At 36.9% G+C, this 14,546-nt stretch overlaps 1 protein-coding gene across 1 annotated transcript; it reads right to left on the reverse strand.

Moving 5' to 3' along the window:
* Nucleotides 1–10,323: 10,323 nt before the first annotated feature.
* Nucleotides 10,324–13,248, reverse strand: LOC119261869 (sialic acid-binding Ig-like lectin 15). Its single transcript, XM_037531882.1, has 4 exons — nucleotides 12,909–13,248; nucleotides 11,949–11,996; nucleotides 11,522–11,893; nucleotides 10,324–10,727 (listed from the first exon to the last, which is right to left on the reverse strand). Exons 1-4 carry the CDS (start codon nucleotides 13,246–13,248, stop codon nucleotides 10,324–10,326), a joined length of 1,164 nt encoding a protein of 387 aa, XP_037387779.1.
* Nucleotides 13,249–14,546: the final 1,298 nt, after the last annotated feature.

Here is a 14,546-nt window from a genome sequence, read left to right on the forward strand (position 1 = left end):
AAATGGATTATTGACTGGATCAGTGGGGCTAGTGCCCAGGTGCCTCTAACTGCCAGGGTAGTTGTCAAACTGTAATTTATCAACAACAGCTGTAAAACAAAGCACTAATGTCATTAATCTGTGGTGTCTGAATACCACCCCCCCCCCCATCTATTTAGTTTTTTAAATATTTGTTCATGCTTATGAATAAGTATATTTTGTTTATATTTATAAGTACAAAGTCTAAAGCGTCTCAAAGTCCTGGCCTAAGGGCCACATTTAGCCCTCAAGATAGATTAACAGAAAATAAAATGTTTCCAATTTATCGCTTAAATACAGACTGGTTAATATTCATATGTGACAGCTATGAAAACCTGATGCAACATGAACGCTGCACAATAATTTAATTTAAGTAACACTTTTTAATCCCACAAACGGGGAAATTTCACCTCCGCATTTAACCCATCCGTGAATTGAAACACCACACACACACACACACACACTAGTGAGCACACACACTCTAGGCGACAGTGGGCACACTTGCCTGTAGTGGTGGGCAGGCCTGTCTATGGAGCCCGGGGAGCAGTTGGGGGTTAGGTGTCTTGCTCAAGGACACTTCAGTCATAGACTGTCGGTGCTGGGGATCGAACCGGCAACCTTCCGGTCACAGGGCCAGTAAACAATAAGCAGATGTGGCTGTAATTTAGCTGTATCTAACTTAGCTGTCATTCTAATTTAGACTAGTTATGGTGAAATCTAACTGCTCTTCATTTCATTTCACTCACATAACTTCACTCATGTTCTGCAGGTAGCCTACTCCTATCATCATAAGAGTGCTGTACAGTTGGTAAATGAAAGCTGACTTGATTAAATTTAACTCTAAATTGTTTATTAAACACTATGTATTTATGCAACAACAACAACAACAACAACAACAACTGTTATAATTACAGTGTTTAAATACATAGTAATAAAAAATAATCAGTAATAATATTTACAGCATATTCACATGTGAAAGCTTCTTCAACACGACCCTCACCATCAAATTAAAGTTTGATGGGTATATATAAAGTGTGAAAATAAAACATGTGTGAAGAGTGAGGGAGGCGAACTCACACTACGCCTCACACCTCGCTATAAAAATAAAAAGGCATCTTGTGTGGTCCAGTTAATATCAGCTCACCTTGTGATATGCAAGAGTCTATTTTTTCAACCCACACACTTAAAACCAATAAAGTTGCTCATAACAAGTTTTTTGTGGGGGTAAAGTTGAAAGAAGAAGCATCACCAAGTCAGAAAAATACTAAAATATGGTGCATATGCTGCCCTATAAAGCCTGAAATAGTCATTTTGAACTACGTTCACAACCTTCACATAAGGGAGGATTACTTTTAAAATGCATTTCTGTACAGATGATTAATTATATGTTAAAAAATGTAGCCCAATCCAAAGGATTATTATTTCAAAGCATCATAATCTGATTACTTTTTATTAGTGCTGGATTACTTCTCTTATTAAAGTCATATTAAACAAAAAAGCGTTCAAACAAATTTAAATAAGATCTCTTTAAACAAGGCAAACAGGAAAAGTGCACTGCTTTATCACTACTTTATTAAACAAAATTAAATAAGGAAGGATTTTAAATCTTAGTCTTCGCCTACTGAGGTGTGCTGTGTATTAAATGCTAGGCTCTCAGTTTCATTTCCATCTTGACTCTGACTAGCTGGCTAGTTTAGTGGCTGACCTCACAGCGATGATGCTATATCTAGCTATGTCATTGGCATAATTTTGGCAATTACATGTTGCCTATAATAAACTAGGCTTGGGTGGTATAATAATGCAATATGGTATACCGCAATATGCAAAAATGATGACTGTATTTAAAAATTATGTGTCAAATATCTATTCCACATTCGGATGGATAATAAACACCTTCCACTCATTTCTATTTTGAAGTGTTCACTGAGTGCATTTACATGCATTTAATAATTCAAAACAGCATACTCTGATTTCTTAGATTGGAGCCTGGAAGTCTGATTGATAAAGTGAGCTGGATTTTAGCTCATTGATTGCATATGGACTCTTACTCTGATAAATTGCAGATTTCTCAGTCTGAGCATATGTGAAAAGAGTCCAGAAGTAAGCAATGATTAAAATATCACCCACAAGGCAGTAAGAAACGCTTTTAGAGTGACGCTGAAACCACTGCATGTCTGAAGAAATGAAGGATTTCTTCTCCTGAATGATGTGTATTTATATTTTCTGCTAAAGAGACTTGATGTTAAAAAAAGGCTGCAGCATAATGATGAGTTTAACATTATTGTTATGTCATGTCTTATTCTGGGAGTTTACTGATTACTGCTTGACTCATGTAGACATAGAGTTTTATATTATCTGATTACCCAAGTGCATTTTCGAGCAGAGCAAATCACATCAATAGAAAAAAATCAGCCACTAAAAGTAGGTTGGCATTAAGGCACTTATCAAATTGCTCCAACAATGTAGGGTCAAGAGTAAACGTAACCAAGTCAAACTGAGCCATTAGTACTACTCGACCCTCCCCCCAAATAAAAACAAAACAAAGAAAACACCAGCCAGAACAAACAAAGCCTAAAAACAACGCAAAACAACAACGAACGAGGAGGAAAAACAAGAGACGAGCCCCCAATAACTGTTAGGACCCTGTCTAGGGGTAAAGGATCGTAGCAGCTTGGTAGTATGAATATTACCGTCAAGGTGTATGTTGGTTTAAGATAACCACACAAGTCACAGAGGAACAGTGAAAGAAAGTGTATTGGGCTTTAAAGTGAACTTGACAAAGACAAACACCAGTACCAACTACAGAAGTGACCAAGGCCAAAATAATAAACAAAAACCTCAGATAACTAGACTCACAAACAACTAACTAACCTAGTGACACAAATAAACAAACACAACAAAAACAAGCAAAAGGTCAGGCCCAAATCAATCAATCAGAATAAACACAATGAACAACAATCACAAAGCAGAAATCTCTCTCTCTCTCGAAAACTCCAATACAGTACTATTTTTAAACTGGACAACCAAATCACGGGACAGGTGTAGGCTGGCAGTGAAAGACCTGGACTGGAACACAGGTAAACTGAATGGGAACTGTAATGGAAAAAACACAGCAGACACAAACGGACACATACAAACACAAAGACATACTGCCCATAACAATAAGTGAACAGATTACTGAACAAAATCAGATTTTTTCTTATCGGATTATGTGCATGTAAACACACTCACTGACTGGCAATGGCGCTAACACAAAAAAAGGGGGAAATCAGAGTCTCAGAAAAAAGCATGAGCGTGATAGTAGCTCAACCACAGCAAAGAGTGGACAACACTCTCTGCACACACCACAGAACTTGTTCGATTTCAGCTTTCACTCCAACCCCAGTCACTGGACTTTGCGCAATCCTCTAAATGGGTGTTATTATATGGGTGGATTTCTTACTGAAATAAATGGTGATCTGCCCAGTTTTTTATGTGTTTAGCTCCAGGTTGTTAGCTCTGTACTATGAAACCAGCCACGTTACCTCCTTCCAATATGTAGACTCATCATTGTTTGAGGTGAGACCAGAGTAGTGTCATCTGCAAATGTACAACATTTACATAGTCACTGGTGTGCAGAGAATAGAGCATGGCAGAGAGCACACATCCCTGTGGTGAGGCAAAGAGGGTACCCACCCTGACAACTGTTTCCTGTTAGACAAGAAGTTGTGGATCCAGTTGCAGACAGATGGGGAACGTTGAGCTGCCACAGTTCATGAAGTATAAGGTCAAGAAAGGTGGTTGAATGCAGAGCTAAACTCTACAAACAGCATGCAAGCTGTGTTAACTGTTAGGGCCATCCAAATTTTGCAGGATATAGAACAGAGCCAAATGAATGGCATCATTTACAGACCTGTAAATGGTGACTACATACGGACTGCAGAGAGGGAGCTGGACGGCATCAGTCATGACACTGAGATGCTTAAGTAAAAGTCTCTCAAAACACTTCATGAGTGCAGATATTAGGGCAACTTGTCTGTAATGATTCAGGCAGGAGATCTTCTGCTTTTTTAGAAAGGTATGAGTACAAAGGTCTTAAAGCACACAGGTACAATAGAAAGAGTCACAGACTGATTGAAGAAACCATCAGACACCATCAGGGCCCACAGCTTTTCTAATCTCCTGTTTTCTGAGAACACGGCTGACGTGCTGTTTACTGATGGTGATGGGGGTGGTGGAGAGGGGGTTGTGGTGATGTCCAAACAGGAGGTGTAAAGAGGCTAGAGATAGCATTTAGTAGATGACTGAAACCATACTGGGGTTGCATGTGGAAGATGTGGTTTGCGAACAGGGGGCCTGGTGTTATGTTTAATGCATTAAGCTTGCAGGTTATGGTTTGCAGATGGAGGAACAGCAGTTTGAGAAGAAATGGCCTTCCATTTAGCTGTTTTGACTCCTTTGTTGAGTGAATAATTTGACCCGATGTATCTGTCACAATCACCTTTCCTGATCACATTGAAGAACCAAGGTTTGTTATTGTTGTACATGTAAATAATCTTTGATGGCATGCAAGTCTCACAGTAGCTTATGTAAGAGGTGCCTGCATCATTGTAGTCATTCAGCTTGCTATTAATAGATTTAGAGTCATGGTGTTCATAGTGCATGAGTTATTACTGACTACTATTACTGACAACAACACTGTAAAAATGGTTTGCAAGTTGAACCTAAAGAAATACTGTGGCAACAAGTAAATTAACTAGTTTTATTCAAATTAAATAAACAATTTAAGCCCTTAAATGGCTGTTTCATTACACACTTCTATAACCTAAAAAATGGCTCAACGAGTTTGCATTGAAGTCCCTGTAGTTACTGACTAATAAGCCTTTGTATGTGATAAGCCTAGAATTTTATGGGGTTAAATGAACAACTGTTTCATTCAAAGTCATTTTTTTGAGTTGAACAAAACTAGTTCATTTGGCTTTTACCACAACTTTCATGACCTTTACACACAAATAATGCACTACACATCTATAAAGCTGTGTACCAAATGACTGAAATACAGTTGGCTTTAACTTTTGCATAATTTGCATTATTTGGAGAGCATTTCATTACTTCCCTGCAGGAAATACCTGCATAGGTAGCAAACTGGTATGCTGGTCAGCAGCAATAGAAGTTATACTAATCACCATCAATACCAGCATATCGTTGCTGTCAATTTTCATTAATTTTTTATACATTCTACATCATATGAACATGGCAGCTGCCCTTTCACACAAATCTCATGATGCATGGATCCCTAAAATCACTTGGAATAAAACATCTTTTCATGAAGTTACATTAAAAGTTGAGAATATATTTTGTCTTCTCCTGTAAAATTATGATTTAGGCCTACTGGTGTACCTTGCACTTGTTTGAAGTCTAAGAGATCAAATAAAAAACTAGCTATGTAACTTATAGTAAGTATTTAGGAAGACAGGCACTGCTGGGAAGTACACCTGAAGTGGCCATTTCCACTGAACAAAGTGATGAGCTTAGAATAGTAAGATCTCTTAATATTAAATACTTTCTCACAATGTAATCTAATGCAGTGGTAACCACTTTCTGCAAGTGCCATATACGGCTATTGCACCATTGGAACAGAATTTGACTGATATTTTTCATTCCCTCTAAATCTGTTATCAGGGAGTGTTGGAGAGTGTTGGCTCTCTGTGTGTGAAATGTGTTTTTCCATCAATTATTGAAGAACAAAAATGCACGGTCCAAAAACTGAGGCCTCCACAATGTAAAAAATGAAAAAGTCAGCTCAACTTAAAATGATAAGTTCACTTATTACACAGCTTCTTTTAAGTTAATTCAACCTGAAGGCCCTAGAGTTACCCAACTCAAACTTCTTAGTCCAGTTAAAAACGTCTCCTGACTCATGTTTTTTTAGTAGCGTATCTTATTTACATAAACAATATAGAATCAATATATTTAACATTTTTACAATTTCCCCACGAGGTGGGACTTCCATCACACAGTGCTACCAGGCATTTTCAAGGCTCCAAGTTCATCGTGGGTTCAAACCTATGATGTCCTGATAATGAAATTACTTAAATTTCTGTGCACTGTAAAAAAATTTGTTGTTTTAACTGGAAAACATAACCTAACATAGATGGCAAATTAACTGAAGATCAGATAATAAGTTTGCTTAAGAGAAAATGTTGTTTGGTTAACTTACTGTTTAGTGTTCAATTAACTCAAAATTGTAGATCAGGCAGAAATAAATTTAAGTTGAACTGCTGGTTAAATATTCAAGAATCAGAAGCAGAAAATGCACTGCTCAAAGCAAACACTCAATGAAAGTTAACCGCGAGAAGCTTCATTCACAGTCTGTACCATCTGTCCAGTCTGTACATCAAGAACCAAGTGTGACTTTTGTTCACAGTGGTGTTTTCACTCAAATGTTCACACTTCCTGTTCTGTCAGTAAGATGTCAAATACAGTGGCATGCAAAGATTAGAACAACCCTGTTCAAATGACATGTTTTGCTGATTTTGTAAGTGAAAATACATTAAAACATCCTTTACAGGGAGCAATTTCCATGGCCTTCTATTTACTTCCTGAGATTAACTGAAAAAATAACATACAGTAGGGATGCTGGGATGTGTTTTAAATGGGGGGGGGATTCTAAAATTGCCATTTTTTATTTGATTCTTTTTGTTTTTGTTTTTTTTGTTGGGTAACTTACATTAAACTGAGTGTGTCATGTAGTGCTATGTTGAAGCAAGAGAAGACGATAGAGAAGACATGCCAAACCACTGCTGCACACCAGCACGCTGCTGTCTACTTCTGGACAAACTTTATGCAAATCAGTTGAGCGGTGACCAATCAGATTGTTGATGTGGGCCATGGAAAAATATTGTATCACTCCTACAGTCACAGTGTGAGTTCATGTGAGTTCAACTCAGCTATAACTGATTTCAAGCCAGCTAAGACTGAGCTCAACTCAGCTATGACTGAGTTCAACCCAGGCTATAACTGAGTTCAACACAGCTATTACTGAGTTCAACACAGCTATTACTGAGTTCAACACAGCTATTACTGAGTTCAACCTGGCTATGACTGAGGTTAACCCAGCTATGTCTCTTCAACCCAAGCTCAACCTCAACTAAGTTCAACCTAAGCTACGACTGAGTTCAATCCTGGCTATGATTGAGTTCTAAAGTCTGACACCCTCTAAGGACATGTAAAGAGACTGAGGCTCAGGTCAGTTCATTGTAGAGCTGTATATTCTGGCAGCTCATCACCCAGTAATTAACCTGTAAAATGTGCAGTTACTTTTTTAATTTGGTATAAATATTTACATATCAACAAACCTATAATGAGTGTCATGAACTAAACAATAAAAAACAAACAAATAAAATGCAAAACCACTGTAACAGAAAGACAAGAAAAAGGGAAAAAAGGATTTTTCTTTAATAATGCCATTCTCTGCAACTTTCTGTACATCACTTTACAGGCTCAGTGAAACTGATATATTAAAGCTGTCTGTTTACATTTTAAGTTAATATAATTATTGTATTAAAGTGGAGCAGATTTGCCATTTGTACAGAGATTTCAGGCATTCACTCATGCATTCTCTCTATCTCTAACCGCATCTCCAGCTCTAATAAATAGAAAAAAAGTTTCTGGCTCCATCTTTAAAGAAATTTGAAAGAACTTGAGAGGAGTGATGTTTCGTGGTGCAACAGCAGGGGCAGGAACAGCGGAGCTGCAGCTCTACTAAGGATTCAGCCCCTGAATTGGGACCCACTGTATACAGCATTCCACCTACCAGAGCTCTGCCTCACCAGACTACAGATTTGTCTCACCTGCTTCTTTTATCCTGTGATTAGTTCAGTTGGTTTTTTTGTTTAGCTCATTGTGAGATACTTCTTCTGTTATAGAAGTACTGAGTGTTCTTTCGCATGTTTTGGTTGACTTCCTGTGTATCTAACTTCTGTATTTTTTCACTTTGCCCTTTTGCCTGCTCTCTATTTGGATATTGTTTGCCTAGACCTGATTCTTGTTATGGTTCTCTATCATTGTATCTGGCTTGTTTTGGATCTGACTTTGGATCCGGCCTGTTTTTTGACCATGATTTTGGAACATGTCCAAACCAGTTAGGCCACACTGGTTTTAACCACACATGTCTGAACAGTTCTGTCAAGTTACATATTATTGTTTTTGAGGATGATTTTGAGAAGAAGTAATCAAGTACTTGTTTGAAAAGTTTGAAAAGTCTCTCTAAGATAAAAGCTTTATATGTGGTTTATCTAATGGTGACAGTTTTGGTCTGTCAGGTTCTGCATAGTAATTAGGATTTTCCAAAGCTCCAGTTTGGGAAATACTGATTTCTTTCACATATTTTCTTTATTATCTTATTTTCTTTTTAGTTTCTTTTTCTTTGTGCAAGAAGAAATCTCCTGAAAAAGGAATGACTTGTAAACGAAAGTTAGTTTCGGACTTTTGCAGTCATATATAAACTATAATATTAATGTGAATCTTAAAAAAGAAAAAGTGGATTCACAAAATATTTTATTTGCTGGCAAGAAATAAATTTGAAACCATACCTCATGGTGAGGAGTGCTTTAAAACTGCTTTATTTCAAAGTGTACATCATTTTTACATGAATAAAATGTATTATATCAGCACAGTTCCTGCCGAAGTAAATAAACTGAAAGGCAAAACTGTAAAATACATTGTGTTTATAGAACAGCACTTTTTATAGGACAGCACTTTTTATAGGACAGCACTTTTTATAGGACAGCACTTTTTTCAGTGTAACCAAATCTAACCAGCACTAATCACAATAAAGCACCAACTATGTAAAAGGCTGTTTTAAACTACCATCTGTAATTTTGTTGTGACCATGATAGACCACATAATTATTCGAGTCAATCAGTGTTATACACAATGTTTTATTACTCAATCAAAAATCTGAATAAAAAAAAAAATCATTCATTTGTTTTGTATATTAAAATGTAAGATAAATTCTCAGAGAGCAGGACCTTGGATATAAAACTGTATAAATGCTTGAACATGGACATCTAGATGGTATTTTAAAACTTTCAACAATATACCCCTTAACATATTAATGATTCACATTGTAGGATACTGTTAACAAACAGAGAAACTAGTGAAAAGTTAAATTCATAGGCTATGAACAATTTTAACCAACAAATTAAATGATATTTTGTCAAAGGTGAAGAAATACACAAAGAAATAAGTCGGGGCGCCTCGGCTCAATTACAATGACAGAGAACATACTTCGGAGCATTTTAATGCACTATTACTGTAAATGTACTGAATTTAACATGTTTGGCAAAAGATATAACATAAAATGGGGTTTGTGTCAAAGTTATGGCACATTATATCTTGTATACTGTAGAGAATATGTTAACATCATTTAACTGAGGGTGTCTAAACATTTGCATATTACTGTACATGCACAACATAGACTTAAGGATAACAATGTAACAATAAAAAAAGAAGTGCAGACACAAAGAATTAAACATAAAATAATCAACAAAAGTGAGTAATGTAGCATTAAGGTTGTTAGAGAACAGATAAAAAGACTGAAGCAGACAGAACAGAACAAAAAGAACAGTTCTTTGATACTGTTGATCCAGCAACAGGTGCAGATTCACAACTCATTTGCATATATTCCTTCATCCCTGTGAAATTCCAGAGCAAACACAATTTAAGTAAATGCAGGGACAGTAAGTCTCACACACACACACACACACACACACACACACACACACACACACACACACACACACACTAACCATCATTTTTGTGTTTGAGTGAAACAAAGCCATTTTATGGACACAAGTTTCTTTTAAGACAATATTTAACATTTACTAATGTTATTATTCAGGATTCATATTTAGGGCATTTAGGGTTGAGATTGTGTTATGTGAATAACTCACTACAATCATCTTAACATGTAATGGAAATCAATGTAACAAGCTATTTTTTCATTTATTTGGGGAGTATTTCTATTGGTCCATTCATGATCAAATTTAACACTATGCAAGGTTAACTTTTTTTATGCAAAATTGCAAAAAATGACAATGCTACAATAATGAAGTGGAAAAAATGTGTATAGCTTGAATTATTTTGCAATATTATTTCAATAAAATTCAAGAAAGTTAGGACAGTAACAAGTACTTACTGCATTAATGAACCAGGCCTTTGGTATGTACTAGTCTGCACGACAACTGCATTCACAGTGCCTTCTGGCTTGGATTCTATAAAAGAGTAAATACAAAGAGGTTATTTTTCTTGTCTCTGACAGTCTCACTCTCGAAATGACACCTGTGGATGCTGCGTACCATTCTTATAAAGCGCTATCAAAATGATTGATACTGTGAAAGAAATGGAAAAAAGGTTCAAAAAGGCCATGAAGACTGGAAGAATGATCCACATGTCTTGACGCTCTGGCAGCTTGTGGTGGAATAAGGACAGTTGCTGTGGCTCCTTTTCATCAGATATTTGGCAGGTATATCTGCTGTTGTGCAGAGATACAGGGACAGAATATGAAGCTCTGACGAGACTTGCTTTGACTGATGTCATGGATGAGGAAATATTCTCAGGCTCTATCCAAGTGACCACTGGAGGAGGCCTCCCCATGACATCACAGGTCACAAACTGCTCTCCAGACCCATAAGTACGAATGTAAATGCTCTCTAGAACACGTGGCACTGACACAACATAGAGAGAAGAGGGATTAATGAGTGATTTAAAAAGAGAAGATTAAGTTTAATGAGTTTAATAGTCCAGTCACATAATTCTTGACTTTGTGAATAAACTTCTGACCATGGGAACTGCTGTGTGAGTAAAAGAAATAAATAACTGGCCACTGGCCACTTTGGTGGATACCTAGCGGACACATACGCTGAGATAAGCAAGATTTATTGGGGGCAAATCCAGGGTCATGGTCAAGATGGTCCAAAGTCAGATGGCCAACACGGATAGCTCGGGGGCAGACAACATAAACCAGAACCACCAACACAGCAGACAACAATTCAGACAAACGTACATCAAACAAAGACCAGCAAACACAAAGGGCAAACACAGGGCTTAAATACACACCGGGAAGACAAGGGACAGGTGAAAACCAGGTGGCAACAATCAGTGGTGGAGTCATGAAATGAGGGGGCTGGCACAAAACAAACACACATGGGTAAACCAAAACAACAGGAACACATGGACCGGACTGGGAGGGGCCAATCGTGACAACCAGCAAATAAGCAGTTATTGTGCAATAAATTGGGCAGAAGTGTGTTCTCTGTAGAGGACGGGTTAACTTCACTTAGCAATCAACAAAAAACAGATCATTTGAGCAGTGGTGTCTAAACTTTGACTGTGTATGTGCATAGATGTGCATGCAGGATATCGATCTAAATGCTTGGTAACCACTGGAACAGAAAACAAACAACAAAAAAAAAGATAAAAAAAAAAAATGTAGATATTATTAGGATTTTGGATGTTATACCCTTTACAGTTAATTGCGTTCCTTTCAGATTTTCATATCTGTCGGTGCTTCCCTCAAGCTTCACCCAGCAGTAATACTTCTCTTCATCAGTGACTCTCGCATTCTTTATCATCAGAGAGATGTTTTGTGTTTCTCGATTGCCAGATATGGAGTAGCGTCCAGCTGAAGCAGAACAGTTCTGGTCTTTCCCTGAGGGGTCCAGCTTGCTCAAGCATGTGAAGATGATGGGTCCAGTGAGATGGTGCTTTATCCTCCAAACCACAGTCATGTCTTCGTGCTGTCCTGTGAAGCTGCATGGGAGCATAACGTCTTTTTCTATCTCACCATCTACAGCCTCTGGGACGGAAATTGACCACTCTAGAGGAGAAAGTAGTGAAATAAAGTGAAACGTCCCCCCAAAAATTCTGATGTGTGTGAAATGTATGATTACCAGAGGAATATACAACCGTAAAGAAAATCAACACTGGATGAACTGCTGTTGTTAATGAGTTTAACTGTGGAAATGTATTTTCCAGGTATCAGTATATTTATACAGTTTCTGGATACTGTTTGTTGAGGTTCACACCTATTAGTGTATGCTAACATTCAGGGAGCTAATGGGCAGTAGGAATGTCACTAAAAATGACATCATGAATTGAATTACATACCTGTAATTTTGACTCTAAATCATATATAAACCTCCTAGATAAACTAGGAAGCCTTAAAATAGAATCTTCTAATCATGCGTTTTAATGTACACCATGTTCTTTATTCAGTTCACAGAATGATGTGTAACTGTGCACTAGCAGAGTGCTGTGATCATTCTCAGCACTCAAAATGTGTATTTTTCAAATAATATTAAGTTTTGCTTTAGTTTATCATGTCAATTCAGAAAGATCAAGTTATGATTGCAGATGTACAAACAAGTAATTTGATTTCTTGAGAAATTTTCCAATAAACTACTTGTTTATTCTTGAGATCACTACACTATCACTACAGTAGCAATATTTTTCCTTAAGTTTCAGTGCTTTTTCCACCCATGCATATCACAGACTAGCCTCAAACCCCCCCCCCCCCAAAAAAAAAAGTACAATACTGTGCAAAAGTTAGACCTTTCTTTTATTTAATGCTCAGTCAAAATTGCATTTTGCAGAGATATTTTTGACGAGATTAGACAAAAGATATTCCGTATTCATAAGGAACAGAAAGTCAAAGAGAAACAAATGAAAAATGAGTTCAAAAATGATTCAACAATGAAAAAAAAAAGTGACTTCAAACAGCCCTGCAAGACATGGCAGAATGCCAAGGGAAGATCAAGCTCCACTCTTGATTCAGGTCTGAAAAAAATCCACAGCTGTTTCTGTTTTGCCATCCACTAGTGAACTCAAGAATCAAACTAAACACTTACTTGAGATAATCAGCTCAGTTCCTTTAGAACTTTCAAACGTGTCTGCTCTGTTGCTCAGCTCCACCCGACAGAAGTACTTTCCTGCATCATCAGATTTGGCAGCTGTTATCTTCAGCGAGAGGTCATTCTTCCTCAGGTTGCCAGAAAATGAGTAATGGCTATCTGATTTCTTGCAGTCTAATTCATTCTTATTTGAACAACTGAAAATGTGGGCTCCAACGAAAGCCTCATCCTTACGCCAACGTACAGTTATATTTCCCATGTAGTTTTTATGGGGAGAAGTGAAGTGGCAGGGTAGAACAACATCGTTTCCAGTTTCCCCATATACCACGTCTGGCATGGTCATTGACCATTTAGCCATGAGACCTGCATTTTGGAGCAAAGAAGGAAATGTACAGCCAGGTTTAGTAAATACCAGATTCAACTACTACTTCTACTACCAGATAGCTTCCTTATTTTAATAACACTGTACTAAAATCTTGCAAAATATTTTAGGCTTTTCTGGGGTTATTGAGTGTTTTAAATTAAAATGTTAGAATTAATACATAGAAATTATATGTTGTGATTTTATAGCTGTGTTAGCTTAGTCATTAACATGCTTCCAGAAGAAGTCAAACCAAGTACAGTTACAGTTCAAGAACTACTTCATCTAATCAGTCTTTTATTAAATGAAAACTGGCAACTTTGGGGACTTTAAGAAAGTAGTGATGGCTGAATATTGAGTACACAGTCCTAAATGCATTCAATAATGTATTTGATTACAATGCATACAAAGTAACATATTCAGAACACATTTAGAATACTATTCTAGTACATCTTAAACATAGGAGAAGTTTTTTAACTCAATTCACATTGCTCCATGCTGTTGCTGAATAAAACTAGGCAGTTTTATTCATGTAGTTATTCTTTTAATACATTTCAGGACATTTTGTTCATCAATTAAATTCAATTGTGAAAATTCTCGTTTTTCTTTCTCTCACACTGTCTGCTTCAGTCCACTACTACGCTTAACAATCCTCAGGCAGGAGTTCAATACATCACCAATGCTAAACTCACACCTGCAAACATCCCTCATAAGTGCTCAGTCATCACATTGTTTGATCAGTCTACTCAGGCTTTAGCAGGAACTTCAGTGTTTGTAAAGAAACCATTCATTTATCCTCTTTAGAATTTGTCTACCGGGCATGATTGCCATATGCCATTTTTAATAACCAAGCACTGATGTTGTTTCTTTTGATTTTTTTTTAATTAAGTGGATAAGTATTCTAAAAATGTATTTTAGAAATATAAAATAACTTTGAATACTGAATTTACAAAATGGAACTCAGACTGAATAAAGCTACTTAATTTCAGTACTGGGAATGCATATTCCTAAAACTTGTATTCCATTCCATTCCATCTCTGGTAACACCTCACAAAACAGTTTCATAGTTCAGAGGTAACTATTCAGGAACCAAGCAGGGATGAACACATAGTGCTTTACATACACTGTAATGATCATCAACTAACAAGGAGCATTAGTTAATCACTCAGCAGGTAATAGTGAACTAATGAAAAGGATAGTTTACTATCAACTAAACAACAATTACTGAGTCTGATATATCTCCTAGAAAACTGAAATATCCTGGAAACTACAGT

The sequence above is a fragment of the Pygocentrus nattereri genome, chromosome 20 (genome assembly GCF_015220715.1).
Source record: "Pygocentrus nattereri isolate fPygNat1 chromosome 20, fPygNat1.pri, whole genome shotgun sequence".
Taxonomy (NCBI): domain Eukaryota; kingdom Metazoa; phylum Chordata; class Actinopteri; order Characiformes; family Serrasalmidae; genus Pygocentrus; species Pygocentrus nattereri.

Bases quoted from the DNA above. Each gene is read 5' to 3' on its own strand.
- LOC119261869 (XM_037531882.1), bottom strand. From the start codon at position 13,248: ATGCCAGACGTGGTATATGGGGAAACTGGAAACGATGTTGTTCTACCC. The intron at 11,997-12,908 runs GTAAGTGTTTAG...CATTAACAACAG, and splicing joins AACTGAGCTGATTATCTCAA to CAGTTCATCCAGTGTTGATT. The intron at 11,894-11,948 runs ATCATACATTTC...ACTTTATTTCAC, and splicing joins GGTTGTATATTCCTCTGGTA to TACTTTCTCCTCTAGAGTGG.